At 37.9% G+C, this 17,294-nt stretch overlaps 1 protein-coding gene across 7 annotated transcripts in view; it reads right to left on the bottom strand.

The window, feature by feature from the left end:
* The window catches only part of NSD1 (nuclear receptor binding SET domain protein 1), a 150,372-nt gene that overhangs the window by 48,141 nt on the left and 84,937 nt on the right, over window positions 1-17,294 (bottom strand). For all 7 annotated transcript variants that reach the window (XM_059174410.1, XM_059174414.1, XM_059174411.1 and 4 more), the window contains 3 exons: window positions 2,531-2,655; window positions 1,610-1,880; window positions 283-392 (listed from right to left, as the gene is read on the bottom strand). In XM_059174410.1, coding sequence (XP_059030393.1) covers window positions 283-392; window positions 1,610-1,880; window positions 2,531-2,655 — 506 coding nt within the window. The remainder of the gene's footprint in view (window positions 1-282; window positions 393-1,609; window positions 1,881-2,530; window positions 2,656-17,294) is intronic.

Genomic DNA, 17,294 nt, shown 5'->3' with positions numbered 1-17,294 from the left:
TAATCCCAGAAAAGAACGAAACACACAATTTACTCAATCTTATAAGCTCTTTTAATTTTCATCTGAAAAGAACATCTAAAATGAACTGATACACATGTCCACACAAATGCAGAACAGCTTCTCAATATAGGATCTCTTAGACCTAAGAAATATATTCTGCGATTCTCTTATTTCTATGTATGTATGCATCCATGTTGCTAAGCATTACTAAAAGATTTGTTTTTAAAATCCCATATTTACATATGGTTTAATCCTATTTTAGAACTGACCAAAATAACATACCTTTTTGGAAAGGCCAAGATCCCCTTTCTTGGGCATAAATCCAGGGTCTAAGTCATTGGATTCGAGAAGTTTCTTAGTTGGTTTTCTCTGACGTTTACTTTCATAATTTCCTGAAATGCATGTATCTTTTCATTAGATGATTTAGAAACTAGGCATAAGCTAATTTTTTAAAAATCTATATGCCACAGAAAAATGAGTCACCATATTTTTTATGTATTCCTCGTCATCTTCTGGTGAGGGGCAGAATATATCAGAATGTATTTATTTATTCTAAAATATTAGTTAACATAAAAAAATAGGAAAACAATTCTCAATACATACATAAAGTAATCTGAAAATGTTCTTATGTCTCTGTGTGTATGTATCATAAAAAGACTAAGGGGGAAATCAAAAGGGCAGAACTATCTTTATAATCATTAATTGGTAGTAAGGACCAAGGAGAAGTGAGGTGGAGTAGACCCTGAATTCCCGGCATGACAGAACCAGGATCAGAATTTTTATTCTGCTCCTAAATAAACAAAACACATTTACTTTGTAGGACTGTTTTTAAGAATTATATATAAGAGCCTAATAACAGAGTTTAGTACATGCTAAATTATGAAATAGTAACTATCTGTACTCTTTTTAGTCTTTCTGATTCTGTCTTACTTGATTAATAAACACCACTGGGATACTCTTTTTTAAATAAAAGAAATATCAACACAAGTTATTATTGGGAATATAAAAAAAAGTTATATGCAAAATTTTCTTTGGGTGACTATAATGTTTGAGAGTCAGAAGGTAAATTAGAGACAGTATGTTTAGATTCAACTTACACCAGGTGACATGTATATAAAGAATAATAAAGTGAAAAGCAACTGGTAATTAACTTCAAGGGAATATTTACATTTAGCTACTTACAATGTATCAGGTAAACTGCATTATGATGTCCATTTTATAAAAGAGGAAACAAGTTCAGAGGTTAAACAATTTCTTAAGTAATACAAAAACTGATAGAGGCAATTATCTGAAGCGTAAGTTTCATGTGTTTATTAGTATGTAGTGCCCTTCCCGCAAACCCTGCTAACCTGAGTGTTGCCTCACATGGTGGTTGATCGGCAATCATAACAAGTAAGAGTGGAGTAAGGAGAGTTGTTTTTAAAACATATCTTATGGACAGTGTCCCACTAATTCGTGATCATTAACTATATTCATTCAGTTAGCTGACACTTTCAGGATTTCCCAGGACCAAAGTAGGTAACTTGCTGTACAGATTCACTATTGGCTTTTTATCACAACATGCTAAAATCATATCTACTTACATTCTGAGACCCCATTCCGATCTTACCTGGTGTTTTAACTAGCAATTCCTCAGACTCAAGGGCAGGCCGTGGAGAGACTTCCGGAGCCACAGGCACAGACAAGGTCAGCTGTGGCAACTCAGCATGTCCACCTCCAAGTTCTGACTGAGCCAAGGGCCCTTCCAAAAATGGAGCCTCCCTTTCAAGAACTGGAGGCTCTTCTTTGGTTGAAATCAAAGAATTCTCATCCACCTGCTTGTTCTGAGCACTAGATCGACATCGGGCTAAAAGGCTTTCCTCTTCACAGCGGGAACTTACCTGAAGGCAAAAAAATAAACGTAGAATCCATAGAACAAAGTTGCTATAATTTCAGTTTCAAAAAGAAATACAACACGGATGAATCTTGAAGATATCACTAAGTGAACTAAGTCATACACAAAAGGACAAATATTTTATGATTCTACATATATGAGGTTAACCTAGAATAATAAAATTCATAGAGACAGAAAATAGAATGGGGGAGCATGGGTGCCTCAGTTAGTTAAGCATCTGACTCTTGATTTTGGCTCAGGTTATGACTCTCTTTCCCTCTCCTTCAGGCCCTCCCCTCCATGCTCTTTCTCTCTCAAATAAATAAATCTTAAAAAATAAAAATAAAAAGTTATCCCACCATATTTTATGTTCTATGGTTTTAATATTTTGTCATAATAATATTCCTAAATCATTACTCTCTAAAAGCAAAGGGAGGAAAAAATTTATACACACACATACTACACACAGTGCATAAAGTCATTTATACTTTCATGTATACTCTTAGTAGTGCCAAAAGCTGGAGGTAAAAAATGGAAAAAGCAAGATCCCAGGTTAAGGAAATTACTGTCCCATGCAGACAAAAAAGGATATTAAAGGCAAAACTGCAATATCCTAAAAGTACTGATGAAAAGACTGTTGAAAATGTTGGAACATACCTTGTGCACCTGTTCCTGCACCTTCTTTTGTTTTTTCTTAGGAGCAAATATCTGATCATATTCTTCTGTATACTCCAGAAGCCATTTGCTTGGCTTCCTAAGGCGTTTCTTCTCTGACCGCACAGCTAAGAGGAGAAACGAGTTTGTATTAACCAAAATGTTAGAGGAGAGTCCTTTGCTTTCATGAAACCATCCCTGAACTCTCAAAGGTACAGAGATGGGAAATTCTCGAAATCACTCTGCTTAAGATCCAAGACACTAAAAGTGATTTCCTATGGTTTATCATATGCAGAAGCTGAGAGGGGAGACTGAGAGCAACTTCTGTTGCTCTATACACATACACAGACCATCTGAAGTTAAGGGAAAGGTTTAAAAAAAAAAATAAAAAAGATTAAACTGAAACTAACTAGTGTCCCATAGTGACTGATAGAGCTAACATTAAAATATAGTCTAGGGGAGCCTGGGTGACTCAGTTGATTAAACACCTGCCTTGGGCCTAGTCATGATCCCAGGGTCCTGGGATTGAGCCCTGCATCAGGGGCCCTGCTCAGGGGGAGTCCGCTTCTCCCACTTGCTCTGCCTACCACCACCCCATGCCCCCACAACTCCCCCCCCCAGCCCCGCCTCATGTTCTCTCTCTCTCTAATAAATAAATAAAATTGGGCCACCTGGGCAGCTCCGTGGATTGAGCCTCTGCCTTTGGCTCAGGTCATGATCTCAGGGTCCAGGGATCAAGCCCCACATCTGGCTCTGCTCAGCAGGAAGCCTGCTTCCCCTCACCCCTCTGCCTGCCTCTCTGCCTACTTGTGATCTCTGTCAAATAAATAAAACCTTAATAAATAAATAAAATCTTTAATAAAGTCTAAATAAGGGAAATACATAAAATATACCATAAATTATTTTAATAACATCTCTCTAGATTATGTAGAATACTAGACAGAATTCAGATAGAGTATTTACCTAATCAGTACTACCGTGTGAATTTCAAAAGCACTTTACACACACGTCATATCATAGTTGTAATATGAGTTTTACATTAGAAAATTGAGGAATAGATCTTAAAAGAATAATTAAAAAATATAATTATATGTATACCATTACCTCAATGACATACAGAGTATGTGGCATGTATGCCAAAGGCAGAAAATAAGATAAAAATACAGAGTTCAGGGGCGCCTGGGTGGCTCAGACCTTAAGCATCTGCCTTTGGCTCAGGTCATGATCCCATGGTCTTGGGAAACTATTTCTGCCTCAGCTCAATGAGGAATACTAGTGTTCTTTCAAAGAAATGCGTAAGTTGTGAACAAAAGCAAATGGTCAAATCACAGGCACAGTAAACTTGGCAAAGGCTTTTACTATGGAAAAAAGCCACAGAACTTTGTTAGGATGAGATATGAAAAATAATTTTTTTCTAACCACTGTAATTTCGTAGTAATAAATAGTAGTAATATATCACTTAGTTTAATTATTTAAATCTAATATAAAAGGAGCTGAAAACATATTCACCTAAAAACCTTGACATGGGTTTTTAAAGCAGCTTTATTCACAATTATCAAAACTTGAAAGCCACCAAGACACAGGAATTGATAAACTGTGGTATGTACAGACAACACTATAAAGATATGAGGTATAAAACCATGAAAAGACACGGAGAACACTTAAATGTATATTACCAGGTGAAAAAAGTCAATGTGAAAAGGATATATAAATACTGTATGATTACATATATACATTCCTGAAAAGGCAAAACTATGAAGACAATAAAAAGTAGTTAACGGGGGTAAAGAAGGAGGGCATGCACATGGAGGGGAAAAGGTCTGGATATGCAGAACACAGAGGATTTTTATGGCAGTGAAAATACTCTGTATGATACCATAATCATGAATACATGTCATTATATATTTGTCCAAAGCCAAAGAATATACAACACTAAGAATGAACCCTAAGGTAAACTGTGAACTTTGGGTGATTACAATGTGCCAATGTAGATGCATCAATTTTAACAAATGTACCACTCCAGCAGTGGACACTGGTAACAGGGAAGGTTGTGCATGTGTGTGGACAGGGTATACAGAAAAACTCTTGTTCCTTCTCCTCAATTTTGCTACACACCTAAAACTGCTCTAAAAAAAATAAAGTATTAATAAAAAAATAGAAAGTTAATGGTGGAGGCTGAAATAGTTATCAAAATTATATACCTACAGAGCTCCCAATATAATTACGGGGCTTGTTAAACACAAACAATGCAATTTTCCTAACTGCTCAGTTTTAGACGATACACCTGTAAGTGATCCAAGCTGGTGAGTTTTTCCCAAGTAAGTATTTCAAAATAAGTTAAAACCACCAGCCAAACAATGACTTAAAAAGTTCCCCTCAGGGGCGCCTGCAAGGCTCAGTGGGTTAAAGCCTCTACTTTCCACTCAGGTCATGATCCCAGGGTCCTGGGACCAAGCTCCACATCGGGCTCTCTGCTCAGCAAGGAGCCTGCTTTCCATCCTCTCTCTCTGCCTGCCTCTCTGCCTACTTGTAATCTCTGCCAAATAAATTAAAAAAAAAAAAAACAAAATTGTTTTTAATGTTCCCCTCAAATAATAATGTTTTAAAAAATCTCTCTTGGGGGTGCCTGGGTGGCTCAGCGGGTTAAGCCACTGCCTTCGGCTCAGGTCATGATCCCAGGGTCCTGGGATCGTGTCCCACATTGGGCTCCTTGCTCAGCAGGGAGGCTGCTTCTCTCTCTGCCTCTCCGTGCCATTTTGCCTGCTTGTGCTCTCTCTCTCTCTCTGACAAATAAATAAATAAAATCTTTAAAAAAAAAAAAACTCTCTTGGAAAAAGAAATAAGCTAAAATACATTCTGAAATAAGTATATATGTATCTGTACCTGTGACAGTTAATGGTTAGCAATTTTATGCTCTGAGGCAAACAGATTATGCCTTTAATAAAGCCCTATTAGATATCATCTAAATTTTCAAACATCAATGACTTTTTTTTTTTTAAAGAATTATATATTTACTTATTTTACAGAGAGAGAAATCACAAGTAGGCAGAGAGGCAGGCAGAAGAGAGACAGGGAAGCAGGCTCCCAGCTGAGAAGAGAGTCCAATGCAGGCATCGATCCCAGGACCCTGAGACCATGACCTGAGCTGAGGGCAGAGGCTTAACCCACTAAGCCACCCAGGTGCCCACCAATGACATTCTTTTTACATTTTTTTTTTAAGATTTTATTTATTTGACAGACAGAGATCACAAGTAGGCAGAGAGGCAGGCAGAGAGAGAGGAGGAAGGAGGCTCCCTGCTGTGCAGAGAGCCTGATGTAGGGCTTGATCCCTGGACCCTGGGATCAGGACCTGAGCCAAAGGCAGAGGATTTAACCACTGAGCCACCCAGGTGCCCCCACCAATGACATTTTTAAACACAAATAAGACCAAAGAAATATATGGAATAACATGGGTTTACTGTGTGCATGCAAGTCACAGTTTAGCCATTTAACATTCATTAATTTCTAATCTTTACTTCAAGGTAAGTAACATCATCATTTTATAAAAAATGTAACTGAGAGGTGCCTGGCTGGCTCAGTCAGTACAGCATGCGACCCTTGATCTCAGGGTTCTAAGCTTGATCCCCACATTGGGTGTAGAATTACTTAAAAAAATGAATTTCTTAAAAAAAAGTAACAGGCTTGAATAGGAAATGCCTTGCCTAAGCCCACTCAAGTTAGTCCATTACTTAAGTGGCAAGGCCATGATTCCAACCAAAAACTCTCCATGCTTCAAAACCACTGGGTTCTTTTAACTAAAACAGATCCCTATGCTATCACATCATCATATCCCTTATCCTACCCCACCCCACACAGCCACATCCATCACTACCTCCCCACATTAATTAGACCTCAGGCCCAGACAGGTTCTGTTCTGTCTTCTCAGAAGGTTCCATGGGCTAATCTGTCCCCTCCATTTCCTCCTGAAGCTACTGTCCTCATTCTGTCTCTGGGTTTACTTCTCTCACCAAGTAAGTTCTCAGACTAAATTTTAGTCCTTTAGTTCTTTACTTCCTTAAGATCCACAAGAAAGTCAACGAAGAGCAAAAAAGACTGAAAATCAATGTAAAAACTGTATCTGACATACTACTAGGTTCCTACACAAGTACATACATTGCAGGCAACCCTCTTGGGTCCCTTCCCTCCCTCCTTGGGAGCTGCTGCTCACCAAAAAAAAGAAAAGAAAAAAAGAAACAAAACAAACAAACAAAAAAACCCCACAAAAGTACATGCATTTCTCCTCACCAACATTGTATCAAACAATCCTTTAAAGGTTTAAGGTTTGGCAAACTACCAGTGGGACTATTTTAGTAAATAAAATTTTACTGAAATACAACCATGCACATTTATTTACCAATGGCTTATGTCTGCTTTTGTGTCACAAAGAGTTAAGAGTTAACAGAAGACAGTATGGCTTACAAAGCTTAAAATACTATTTGTCCTTTTAAGAAAAAGATGACCAATTCCCCCTCTTAAATGTATAATAGGGTAACACAGTGTAAATGAAAACACCCTGGTCACAACTGAATGACTTAAAACCCAAAGTCTCCAGCTATTCCTGAGTTTCCGTTTTCCTGCCCTCTTCAACTACACCTACTCCTGAAACTCCCTACTCCCACCTATGTTCTCACCTAAACTAGAATGCTCATCCACTAAAACTACTTTTCAGTTGAAAGAACCCAGAGAACTCACCATATCCAATTACTCTATAAATGGCCAAAAGGAAGTGGCTTGCCAAATTAACATAAACAGAGTATCAAGAATGAAAGGGGAACATGACCTTTTGGATACTAAAGGGAAATATTAAAAGGTGGAAAATAACAAAAGCTAATGAAGAGATGAATAAATCATGCAAACCTCAATACATGGCACAGAGCAAGAGCCAAAATATGACCATGTTTAAATTTCTTGGCAAATACACATCAACTCCTAGCACAGAGCCAAGACCTACTGTAAAGAATAGATATGAATTACTCATATAGGAAACTTTAGCAGTATCTTTTTAGACTGCAGAGTATGTACATAAACCAGTTAAAATAATAAAATATCCAAAAAGTTAAATCAACCCCAGCTGTTCCCCAACTGAAGAACAGGTACATAAAGTATGGTATTCTGTTCCCTGAATACTATCCAGCAATAAAAAACAAAATATTGATATATGCCAGAATATGGATAAATCACAAAACCAGAAAGATTGTGCTAAATGAAAAGAGCAAGACATAAAACGTCATATGCTGTATGATTCCATTAATATGACATGTCCAGAAAAGGCTAATGGGAGTGGGGATAGTGGTGGATTAGTGGTTGCTGGGCTGGGAGTACAAACAGACCAACTATAAATGGGACAGAAGAATCTTTTTTTTTTAAGATTTTATTTATTTATTTGACAGACAGAGATCACAAGTAGGCAGAGAGGCAGGCAGAGAGAGAGAGAGAGAAAGAGGGAAGCAGGCTTCCTGCGGAGCAGAGAGCCCGATGCGGGGCTTGATCCCAGGACCCTGAGATCATGACCCGAGCTGAAGGCAGCAGCCCAAACCACTGAGTCACCCAGGCGCCCCGGGACAGAAGAATCTTACTGGATAGAAGAAATGTTCTAAAACTCATTTATGGGGATGGTTGTACAACTCAACAAATTCACTAAAAATCACCTCCTTATGCACTTAAAATGTATGAAACTTGGGAAGCCTGGGTGGCTCAGTCGGTTAAGCCACAGCCTTCAGCTCATGATATCATGGTCCTGGGATCAAGTCCCAGGTCAAGCTCCTTGCTCAGCAGGGAGCCTGCTTCTCTCTGCCTCTGCCTGCCACTCTGCCTGCTTGTGCTCTCTCTGTGACAAATAAATAAATAAAATCTTTCAAAAAATAAATAAAATAAAATTTATGAACCGTATGGTATATAAAGTCGACTATATAAGTATATTGAATAAAGTTTATTTTTTTTAAAGTTAAGTCTTTTCTTTTCTTTTTTTTTTTTTTAAGATTTTGTTTATTTATTTGACAGAGATCACAAGGAGGCAGAGAGGCAGGCAGATTGAGAGAGGAAGAAGCAGGCTCCCTGCTAAGCAGAGAGCCCGATGTCAGGGCTCGATCCCAGGACACTGGGAGAGAGGAGGAAGCAGGCTCCCTGCTAAGCAGAGAGCCTGATGACGGGGCTCGATCCCAGGACACTGGGATCATGACCGGAGCCGAAGGCAGAGGCTTTAACCCACTGAGCCACACACGCGCCCCAAAAGTTAAGTCTTTTTAAGAAAACTTTCTTTTTCTCCTCAAAATGGTGAATTTTCCTAAAGGACTACAGTACTAACATCAATATCACTCCTCACTACACATTATCAGCTCTTGTCATACCTCTACTTTCCTAAGTCTGAAATCTCAGAAGCAAAATGTTAAAGGAAGGGGGTAAAAAAAGCAAAAATCCAAACATCTCTTCATAGTAATAGTTAAGTTACTGAGTCCAACCTCTTCTGAAAACAAATAAAATGCTGTATAAAATTTTTTTTATGTTTTATTTATTTATTTGACAGTGAGAGAGGGAACCAAAGCAGGGGTAGTGGGAGAGGGAGAAGCAGGCTTCCCGCTGAGCAGGGAGCCTGACGTGGGACTGGATCCCAGCAACCTGGGATCATGACCTGAGCCAAAGGCAGAAGCTTAACAACCTAGCCACTCAAAAGCCCCTGTATAAAGTGTTTTAAAAATTTGTCAGCAAAGCACTGACAAGACTGTTTAGAACTACAAACCAAACACAAAGGAATAGCACAGAGAAATAAATACAGCACTGAAATGGATTTTGTCCTGAAGGCTTTTTTGTGATCCTACTGAAGTGTAAGGGGTAGAAGTTTAAAAGAGAATTAACGAGCGCCCTGAGGTAAACTAGTGCCCCGAAGGACTCTTTTCCTCAGAGTCACAATGAAGCAAAAGTACACCATTGTCCAAACCTCCAGAAGACCACAAGGAGAGGTTCTTTGGCACAAAGCAGATGGGGAGCAAAAAGTCCTTGAGAAGCTGTGACTGGTCCTCCTGAGAATTTGCAGCTCCCATAAGAAAATCAATCAATGTGGGACACCTGGGTGGCTCACTGGATTAAAGCCTCTGCGTCGGCTCAGGTCATGGTCCCAGGGTCCTGGGATGGAGTCCCACATGGGGCTCTCTGCTCAGCAGGGAGCCTGCTTCCCTTCCTCTCTCTCTGCCTGCCTCTCTGCCTACTTGTGATCTCTGTCAAATGAATAAATAAAAAATCTAAAAAAAAAATAAAATAAAATAAAAAAGAAAAAGAAAATCAAGCAATCTAATTAATACATAATGTTAACAGAATAAAGGGAGTAAAAAGGAATCATTACCTCAACAGACACAGAAAAATCGTTTAACAAACAGTATATAAGGGAACGTTCTCAACCTGAAAGGCCATCTTTCAAAGTGATAGCTAATATCACAGTTAATGGTAAAAGACTAGATGCTTTCTCCCTAAGACCAGGAGCAAGACAAGAATGCCTGTTCACTCCACTTATGCTTAACACTGCACTGGAGGCTTTAGCTAGGAATTTGGCAAGAAAAAATACAAATAAAAGACATCCAGATTAGAAAGGATGAAGTAAAACTATCTTTATTAGTTGATGACATGATCATGTACGAAAAAAATCCTAAGGAATTCACAAGAAAACAATCAACTAAAAAAATGGGTTCAGCAAGGTTGCAACATGCAAAATCAATACACAAATATCAACTATATTTCTGTATAGTTGCAATGAGCAACCTAAGAATGAAATTAAGGAAATGATTTCATATATAACAGGATCAAAATGAATAAAATTTTTTTAAAAACAGTAAAATACTTAGGAATAAACTGAATAAAAGCAGCATAAGATTTATACACAGAAAACTACAAAACATCATTGAAATAAATGAAACACAATTAATGAAAGCCATTCCTTGTGCACAGTTTAGAATAAACTTAATATTGTTAACTATGGCAACACTGCCCAAAACTGACATACAGATCCAGTACAACCCTCATCAAAATCCCAGCTGGAAATTTTGCAGCAATTAACACATTGTTCCTAAAATTAAAATGGAAATGCAAAAAATCCAGAAAAGCCAAACAATCTTGGAAACAAAGTTGAAGGACTCAATACTTTCCAATTTCAAATTATAATAATTACTGTACAAACAGTGTAATTAAGACTTTGTGGCACTGACATAAAGACAAGACATATATATACATACGAAAAGAAAGGAGTTGAAGGCTGAAATGAATCATCACATTTATGGTCAAATGATTTTCAGCTAAGATACCAAGACCATTCAATGGAAAAATAATACACTTTTTAACACAAATGGTGCTGAGACAACTGGAATAGACAATGGTTACTCAGACATGACACCAAAAGCACAAGCAACCAAGGAAAACACAAACTAGACTTCATCCAAATTAAAACCACTTACGCTTCAAAATATGTAATCAAAAATGTAAATGATAAACCCATTAAATGGAAGAAAATATTTACAATTCATATCCAATAATACTTAGATCCACACGAAGTAAAGAATTCTTAGAATTAAATAATAAAAAGACAAACAGTCCAATCAAAAAATAGGCAAAGGCTCTAGACAGATGCTTCTGCAAAAGATTTAAGTAAGACTGCTAAATACATGAAGAGATGCTTAATATTAACAGCCAGCAGGGAAATGCAAATCAAAGCACAATAATGAAATACCTCATGACACTACTAGGACAGATATTTAAAATAGGTATGAGTAAAGAGGTAGAGAAACTGGAACCCTTATATATTGCAAACAGGAATGTAAAATGTCAAAAGAGCTTTGGCAAAACATTCTGACAGTTCTTCAAAAGCTTTACATACTTAATTACAAAATGACCCAGCAATTCAGCTTCTAAATATATAAACAGTAGAAATGAAAATATAGCCATACAAACCATGGCACACAAATGTTCAAATAATACTATTATTCATAAAGGCCAAAATATGGAAACAACCCAAATATCAGTTGATGAAATAATAAAAAATGGTTTGTTCATACAATGGAGTATTATTTGGCATTAAAGAGACATGAAACAGGGTTGGCCTGGGTGGCATAGTCGGTTAAGTGTCCCAACTCTTAGTTGTGGCTCAGGTTGTAATTTCAGGGTTGTGGAATGGAGCCCTGTGCCAGGCTCTGCACTCTGCCCAAGTCTCCTTGGATTTTCTCTCTCCCTCCGCCCCTCTTGCTTCTGCACATATGTGCTCTATCTCTAAAAATAAATAAATAAATCTTAAAAGAAAAGGAAAAAAAAAAAGGACATGAGGAAAGAGTAGTAACAGTAAGATGGCAGAACTGGAGCCCCTACAGGAGTACTCTAGAAACCAGTCAGGAGGCTGCAGACAAGTTCAAAAGAAAAGAACTATAGTATCAAAACGGGTTAAAAAAGAGCCAGTTCACTTTATCTGAGACTGCCCTCCCAATGCAGGCAAAGCTCTCCTCATGGTTGGGGGAAGTGAGGGAGGTGGGGGAGCTTGTGTCCAACACACCAGCTTTTCAAAGGGCTGCCCAAAAGACCAGACTGTTTAACAGGACTGGGACCACTAACAGAACCCACATAGTTTGGATTCATGAGGGCTGCTGAAGACAAGGCAGAGAATGGGCAGCATGCTGAGGAACCAGATGGCTTGCCATGAGGTAGTCAAAGGCCAGCACAGTTTGATGAGATCAGAAGGTACTAAATTTATACTCAAGGTTAAAGACTGGAGCCAGCATTTGGCAATCTGGATTCCTGAAGAATTGCCCAAGGGGCTAGTTAGCATCTGTCTTGCCTGCTTTTGAGAGCAAATGGGGAACCAGTACTCTTTGAATACCTGGGAGCCACTAAGAGGGAAAAGTTGCAGGGACACAAGTAAACCTTCAGTACTGCAGAAAAACACTAGAGGGAGCAAGATTACAAGCCCCCAAAAAAGAAACAGAACTCCCTAATTAGGAAATTACACATACAAGCCCAGAGAAGCCCACCATTCAGAGGTCTCCAGAATATCCAATTGAGGTGATTGGTGAAATGTCCAGAGCCAATCCCTAAAGACTAAAAGTGGTTCTTATTCAAATGCATAAAACTCGGGCGGGAGCGGGATGGATCACCAAGTACACAAAGAAACAGGGAAACATGGCCCTAATCAAAGGGTCCAAACAAATCTCCAGAAGTGCCTGGGTGCCTTAGGTGGTTAAGCATGCAACTGTGGATTTCGGCCCAGGTCACCATCTCAGGGTTGTGAGATCAAGCTCCTATGCCCAGCATGGAGCCTACTTAATAATCTATCTCTCTCTCTCTCCTTTCCCTCAGCACCCCAACCCAGCTCTCTCTTTAAAAACAAACAGGGACGTCTGGGTGGCTCACTGGGTTAAAGCCTCTGCCTTTGGCTCAGGTCGTGATCCCAGGTTCCTGGGATGGGCCCCCCCCCCCCCCCGCATCGGGCTCTCTGCTCAGCAGGGAGCCCCCCCCCCCAGCCTCTCTGCCTACTTGTGATCTCTGTCAAATAAATAAATAAAATCTCTAAATAAATAAATAAATAACCAAAAGCCATCCACACAGTTTGGAAGATAACAAATATAAGCATATGTGCATACAACATCAGAGCACCCAGATATATGAAGCAAACACTGACAGAATTGACAGGAGTTTGAAACAGTCAAACAGTAATAGTGGGAGTATAATACCTGACTTTCAATAATGGCTATAATAACTAGATAATCAATAAAAAATTAGAAAATCTGAACATCACTATTTATCAAATGAATCTAACAGACATAAACAGAACACTGACTCCACCTTATAGCAGCAAATACACAGTCTTCTTAAGCACACATGAACTGTTTTCCAGGATAAATCATGACAAACCACAAATCAAGTCTTAGAAATATAAGAAAACTGAAATCAGACCATATATCTTTTCTAATCACAATGGGCTGGAACTCTAGCAGTAAAAAACTGGAAAATCCACAAATGTATGAAAATCAACATACTCCTGAACAACCAATGTGTCAGAAAAGTCCCATGAAAAAAATCAGAAAATATCTTGAGACAAATATGAAAATCCTATATACCTCAACTTATGATATCCAGTAAAGGAAGTACTAAGAAAGAAGTTTACAGCAGGAAGCATCTACATTAAAAAAAAGATTTCAGGGCACCTGGGCAGCTTAGTCATTTATGCATCTGCCTTGGGCTCAGGTCATGAGTCTGGGATTGAAGCCCACATGAGGTTCCCTCCTCAGCACAGTTTGCTTCTCTCTCTCCTCTCACCCCTGCTTGTGTTCTCGCTTATAAAAAAAATCTCAAATCAATAACCTTATTTTTATACTTCAAGGAATAAGAATAAACCAAACCCAGAGTTAGCAGAAAGGAAATAATAAATATTAGAGCAGAAGTAAACAGAAAATTAAAAATATCAAGACTAAGCACTGATTTAATGATCAATAAAAATGGAAAGTCCTTAGCTACATTAACTAAGGAAAAAAATAACTAAAACCAGAAATTAAAGTCATTTCGACTGATACCACAGAAGCAAAAGAATTATAAAATACTACTATGAACAACTGCATGCAACAAACTGAATGACCTAGAAATTTCTAAAAACATGCCATCTACCAAGACTGAATCATGAAGAAATACAAAATCTGAATTAGTAAGGAGATTAAATCAATCATCAAAAGCCTCTGAAACAAAAAAAGACCAGGATGAGATAGCTTCACTGGAGAAATCTACCAAGCATCTAAAAATTAATTAATGTCAAACCTTTTCAAACGCTTCCAAAAAACTGAGGACAGAACATTTCCAAACTCATTTTATGATGTGAGCATTGCTCTCATACCAAAATATACTTTAAAAAAAAAGGTAAACCAATATTCCTTATGAACACTGCTGCAAAAATTCTCAACAAATATTAGCAAACTGAATTCAATACACCATGACCAAGTGGGATTCACCCCAGGAATGGAAAGATGATTTAACATATAAAAAAGTTAATGTAATACAAATGTTACCAAAATGAAGAAAATCACATGACTATCTCAAGTGATGCAGACAAGGCTTGGCAAAATTCAACTTTTTTTTTTTTAAAGATTTATTTATTTTGTAGAAAGGGAGAGCAAGAGAGCACATATGCACATGATTGGGGAGGGAAGGGGCAAAAGGAGAGAATCTTTAAGCAGACTCCCGGCTGTGCACAAAGCCCAATGACAGTGCTGCATCTCACAACCCATGAGATCATAACCTCAGCCAAAACAAGAGTTGGACACTTAACCCACTGAACCACTCAGGTGTTCCTCAACACTTTTTTTTAAAGTAAGGTCTAGGCCCAACATGCGGCTTGAACTCATGACCTTGAGATAAAAAAATCACGTGTTCTACGAACTGAGACAGCCGGGCACTTTCTACCAATATCCCAACAGCATTTTTTGCAGAAACAGGGGAAAAAAAAAATCCTAAAATTCACATGGAATCTTAATGAACACTAAATAGCCAAAAATAATCTTGGCAAAGAACAAATACATCCTTTCTTCAAAATATATTATAAAGCTACATTTCAATATGATATTGCCATAATGAGAGACGTATAGGTCAATGGAACAAATGGAGAACGCAAAAATAAACCCTAAGTGTATGATCAAATTATCTTTGACCAATATGCTAAGACTACACAATGGGGAAAGGATGGTCTCATCAATAAATGGTGCTCGGAAAAGTAGATATCCATATGCAAAAAAGAAAGATGGATCCTTATCTTACACCATATACAAAAACTAACTCAAAATGGCTCAAAGACCTAAATCTAAGATCTGAAACTATAGCACTCCAAAAAAAGCAAGGGAAAAAAACTGATTCATGACTGGAATGAAAGCAATGATTTATTTGATAACAAGTAAAAGCACAGATCACAAAAGCAAAAATAGACAAACTGGACTGCATCAAACTTAAAACTTTCTGCACAGCAAAGTAAACAATTAACATAGTGAAAAGAAATCAACCTACAAAATGAAAGAAAATATCCGCAAACCATTTACCAAATAAGGGGGAAAAAGAAAGAAAAAAGGAGGGAACGTAGGAAGGGAGGGAAGGAAGGAGGGAGGGAGAAAGCCTACAACTCAGTAAAACAAGCTGATTCAAAAATGTTCAAAGCACCTGGAGAGACTTTTTTTTTTTTTAATTAAGATTTTTTTTTTTTTTTTAATTTGAGAGAGATCACAAGGAGGCAGAGAGAGAGAGGGAAGCAGGCTCCCCAGGGAGCAGAGAGCCCGATGTGGGGCTTGATGTCAGGACCCCAGGATCATGACCCGAGCCGAAGGCAGAGGCTTAACCCACTGAGCCACTGAGGCACCCCAATTTCTTCAAAGAAGATACACAAATGGCCAACAAGCATATGAAAAGATCCTCAACATCACTAATCATTGGGGAAATGAAAATCAAAACCACAATGAGCTATCTATCATCTTACACCTGTTAGGATGGCCACTATTTAAAAATAAATAAATAAATAACAAGTGCTGGTGAGGATGTGAAGAAATTTAAACACTAAAAGTGCACTGTTAGTAGGATTATAAAATGTGCAGCCACTATGGAAAACAGTATGGAGTTTCCTCAAAATACTAAAAACAGAATTATATGATCACTTCCAATTCTGGCATACATCTAAAAGAATTGAAAATGTGATCCCAAAGAGAGATTTTCACACCCATATTCAGTACAGTTTTATTCACAATAGCCAAGATAGAAGCAACTTAAATGTCCAATCCTAAATGTCTGCTGACAGATGAATAGAAAAAAAAATATGGTTTACACATACAATGAACTATTATTCAGCTTCAAGAAAAACAGAAATCGTGCCATATGCTAAAACATGAATGAACCCTGAAGACATTATGCTAAATAAAATAATTCAATCTCAAAAAGACAAATAGTACATGATTCCACTTACATGAGATATATAAAGTAATCCAACTTATAAAAACAGAAAGAGAATGGTGGTTGCCAGGGGATGGGGGAAAAGTAAAAAACTGTTGTTCAATTCAGTATGGTTTCAGACTTGGAGGATGAAAAAGCTCTAAAGATCTACTCTTCAATAATGTGCATACAGTAATACTGTACAGTTTAAACTTGTTCAGAAGGTAAATTTATGTATTTTTTACCATTATAAAAATAAAGCACTGCTACATGCTAACTTAAAGAACCAAAGACCAAAGTACTACATATTGTATGATTCTATTAACATGAAATGTATAGAACAGGAAAACCTACAGATTGGGAAGAAATGAGGGAGGTTAATAAAGGGTACTATGCTTCTTTCCTGGGTGATGCAAATACCCCAAAATTGATTATGTTGATGACTGTAGAAGTCTGTGAATATAATAAAAATCACTGAGGTATAAACTTTAAAATGATAGATATTTCATGTATTGATTTGTATCTCAATAAAGCTGTTAAAAAAAATCTTCTACAGTAGGCAACTTCGAGAGTCTTATGTTTAAGGATAGCTTTACCCTCAACAACTATACTGTAGGGGCACCTAGGTGACTCAAATGGTTGGGCATCTGCTTTGGCTCAGGTCAGGATCCCAGGTCAAGGTCCTGGGATTGAGCCCTATGTCAGGCTCCCAGCTTAGCAAGGAGTCTGCTTCTCCCTCTCCATCAACCTCTCCCCCTGTATGTGCTCTCTCTGTCTCTGTCTCTCTCTCTCTAATGAATAAATAAAA

Source organism: Mustela lutreola, chromosome 5 (genome assembly GCF_030435805.1).
Source record: "Mustela lutreola isolate mMusLut2 chromosome 5, mMusLut2.pri, whole genome shotgun sequence".
In the NCBI taxonomy this organism is placed as follows: Eukaryota; Metazoa; Chordata; class Mammalia; order Carnivora; family Mustelidae; genus Mustela; species Mustela lutreola.
Note: the sequence above shows the minus strand (reverse complement) of the source record. Positions and strands in the feature narration are given on the sequence as shown.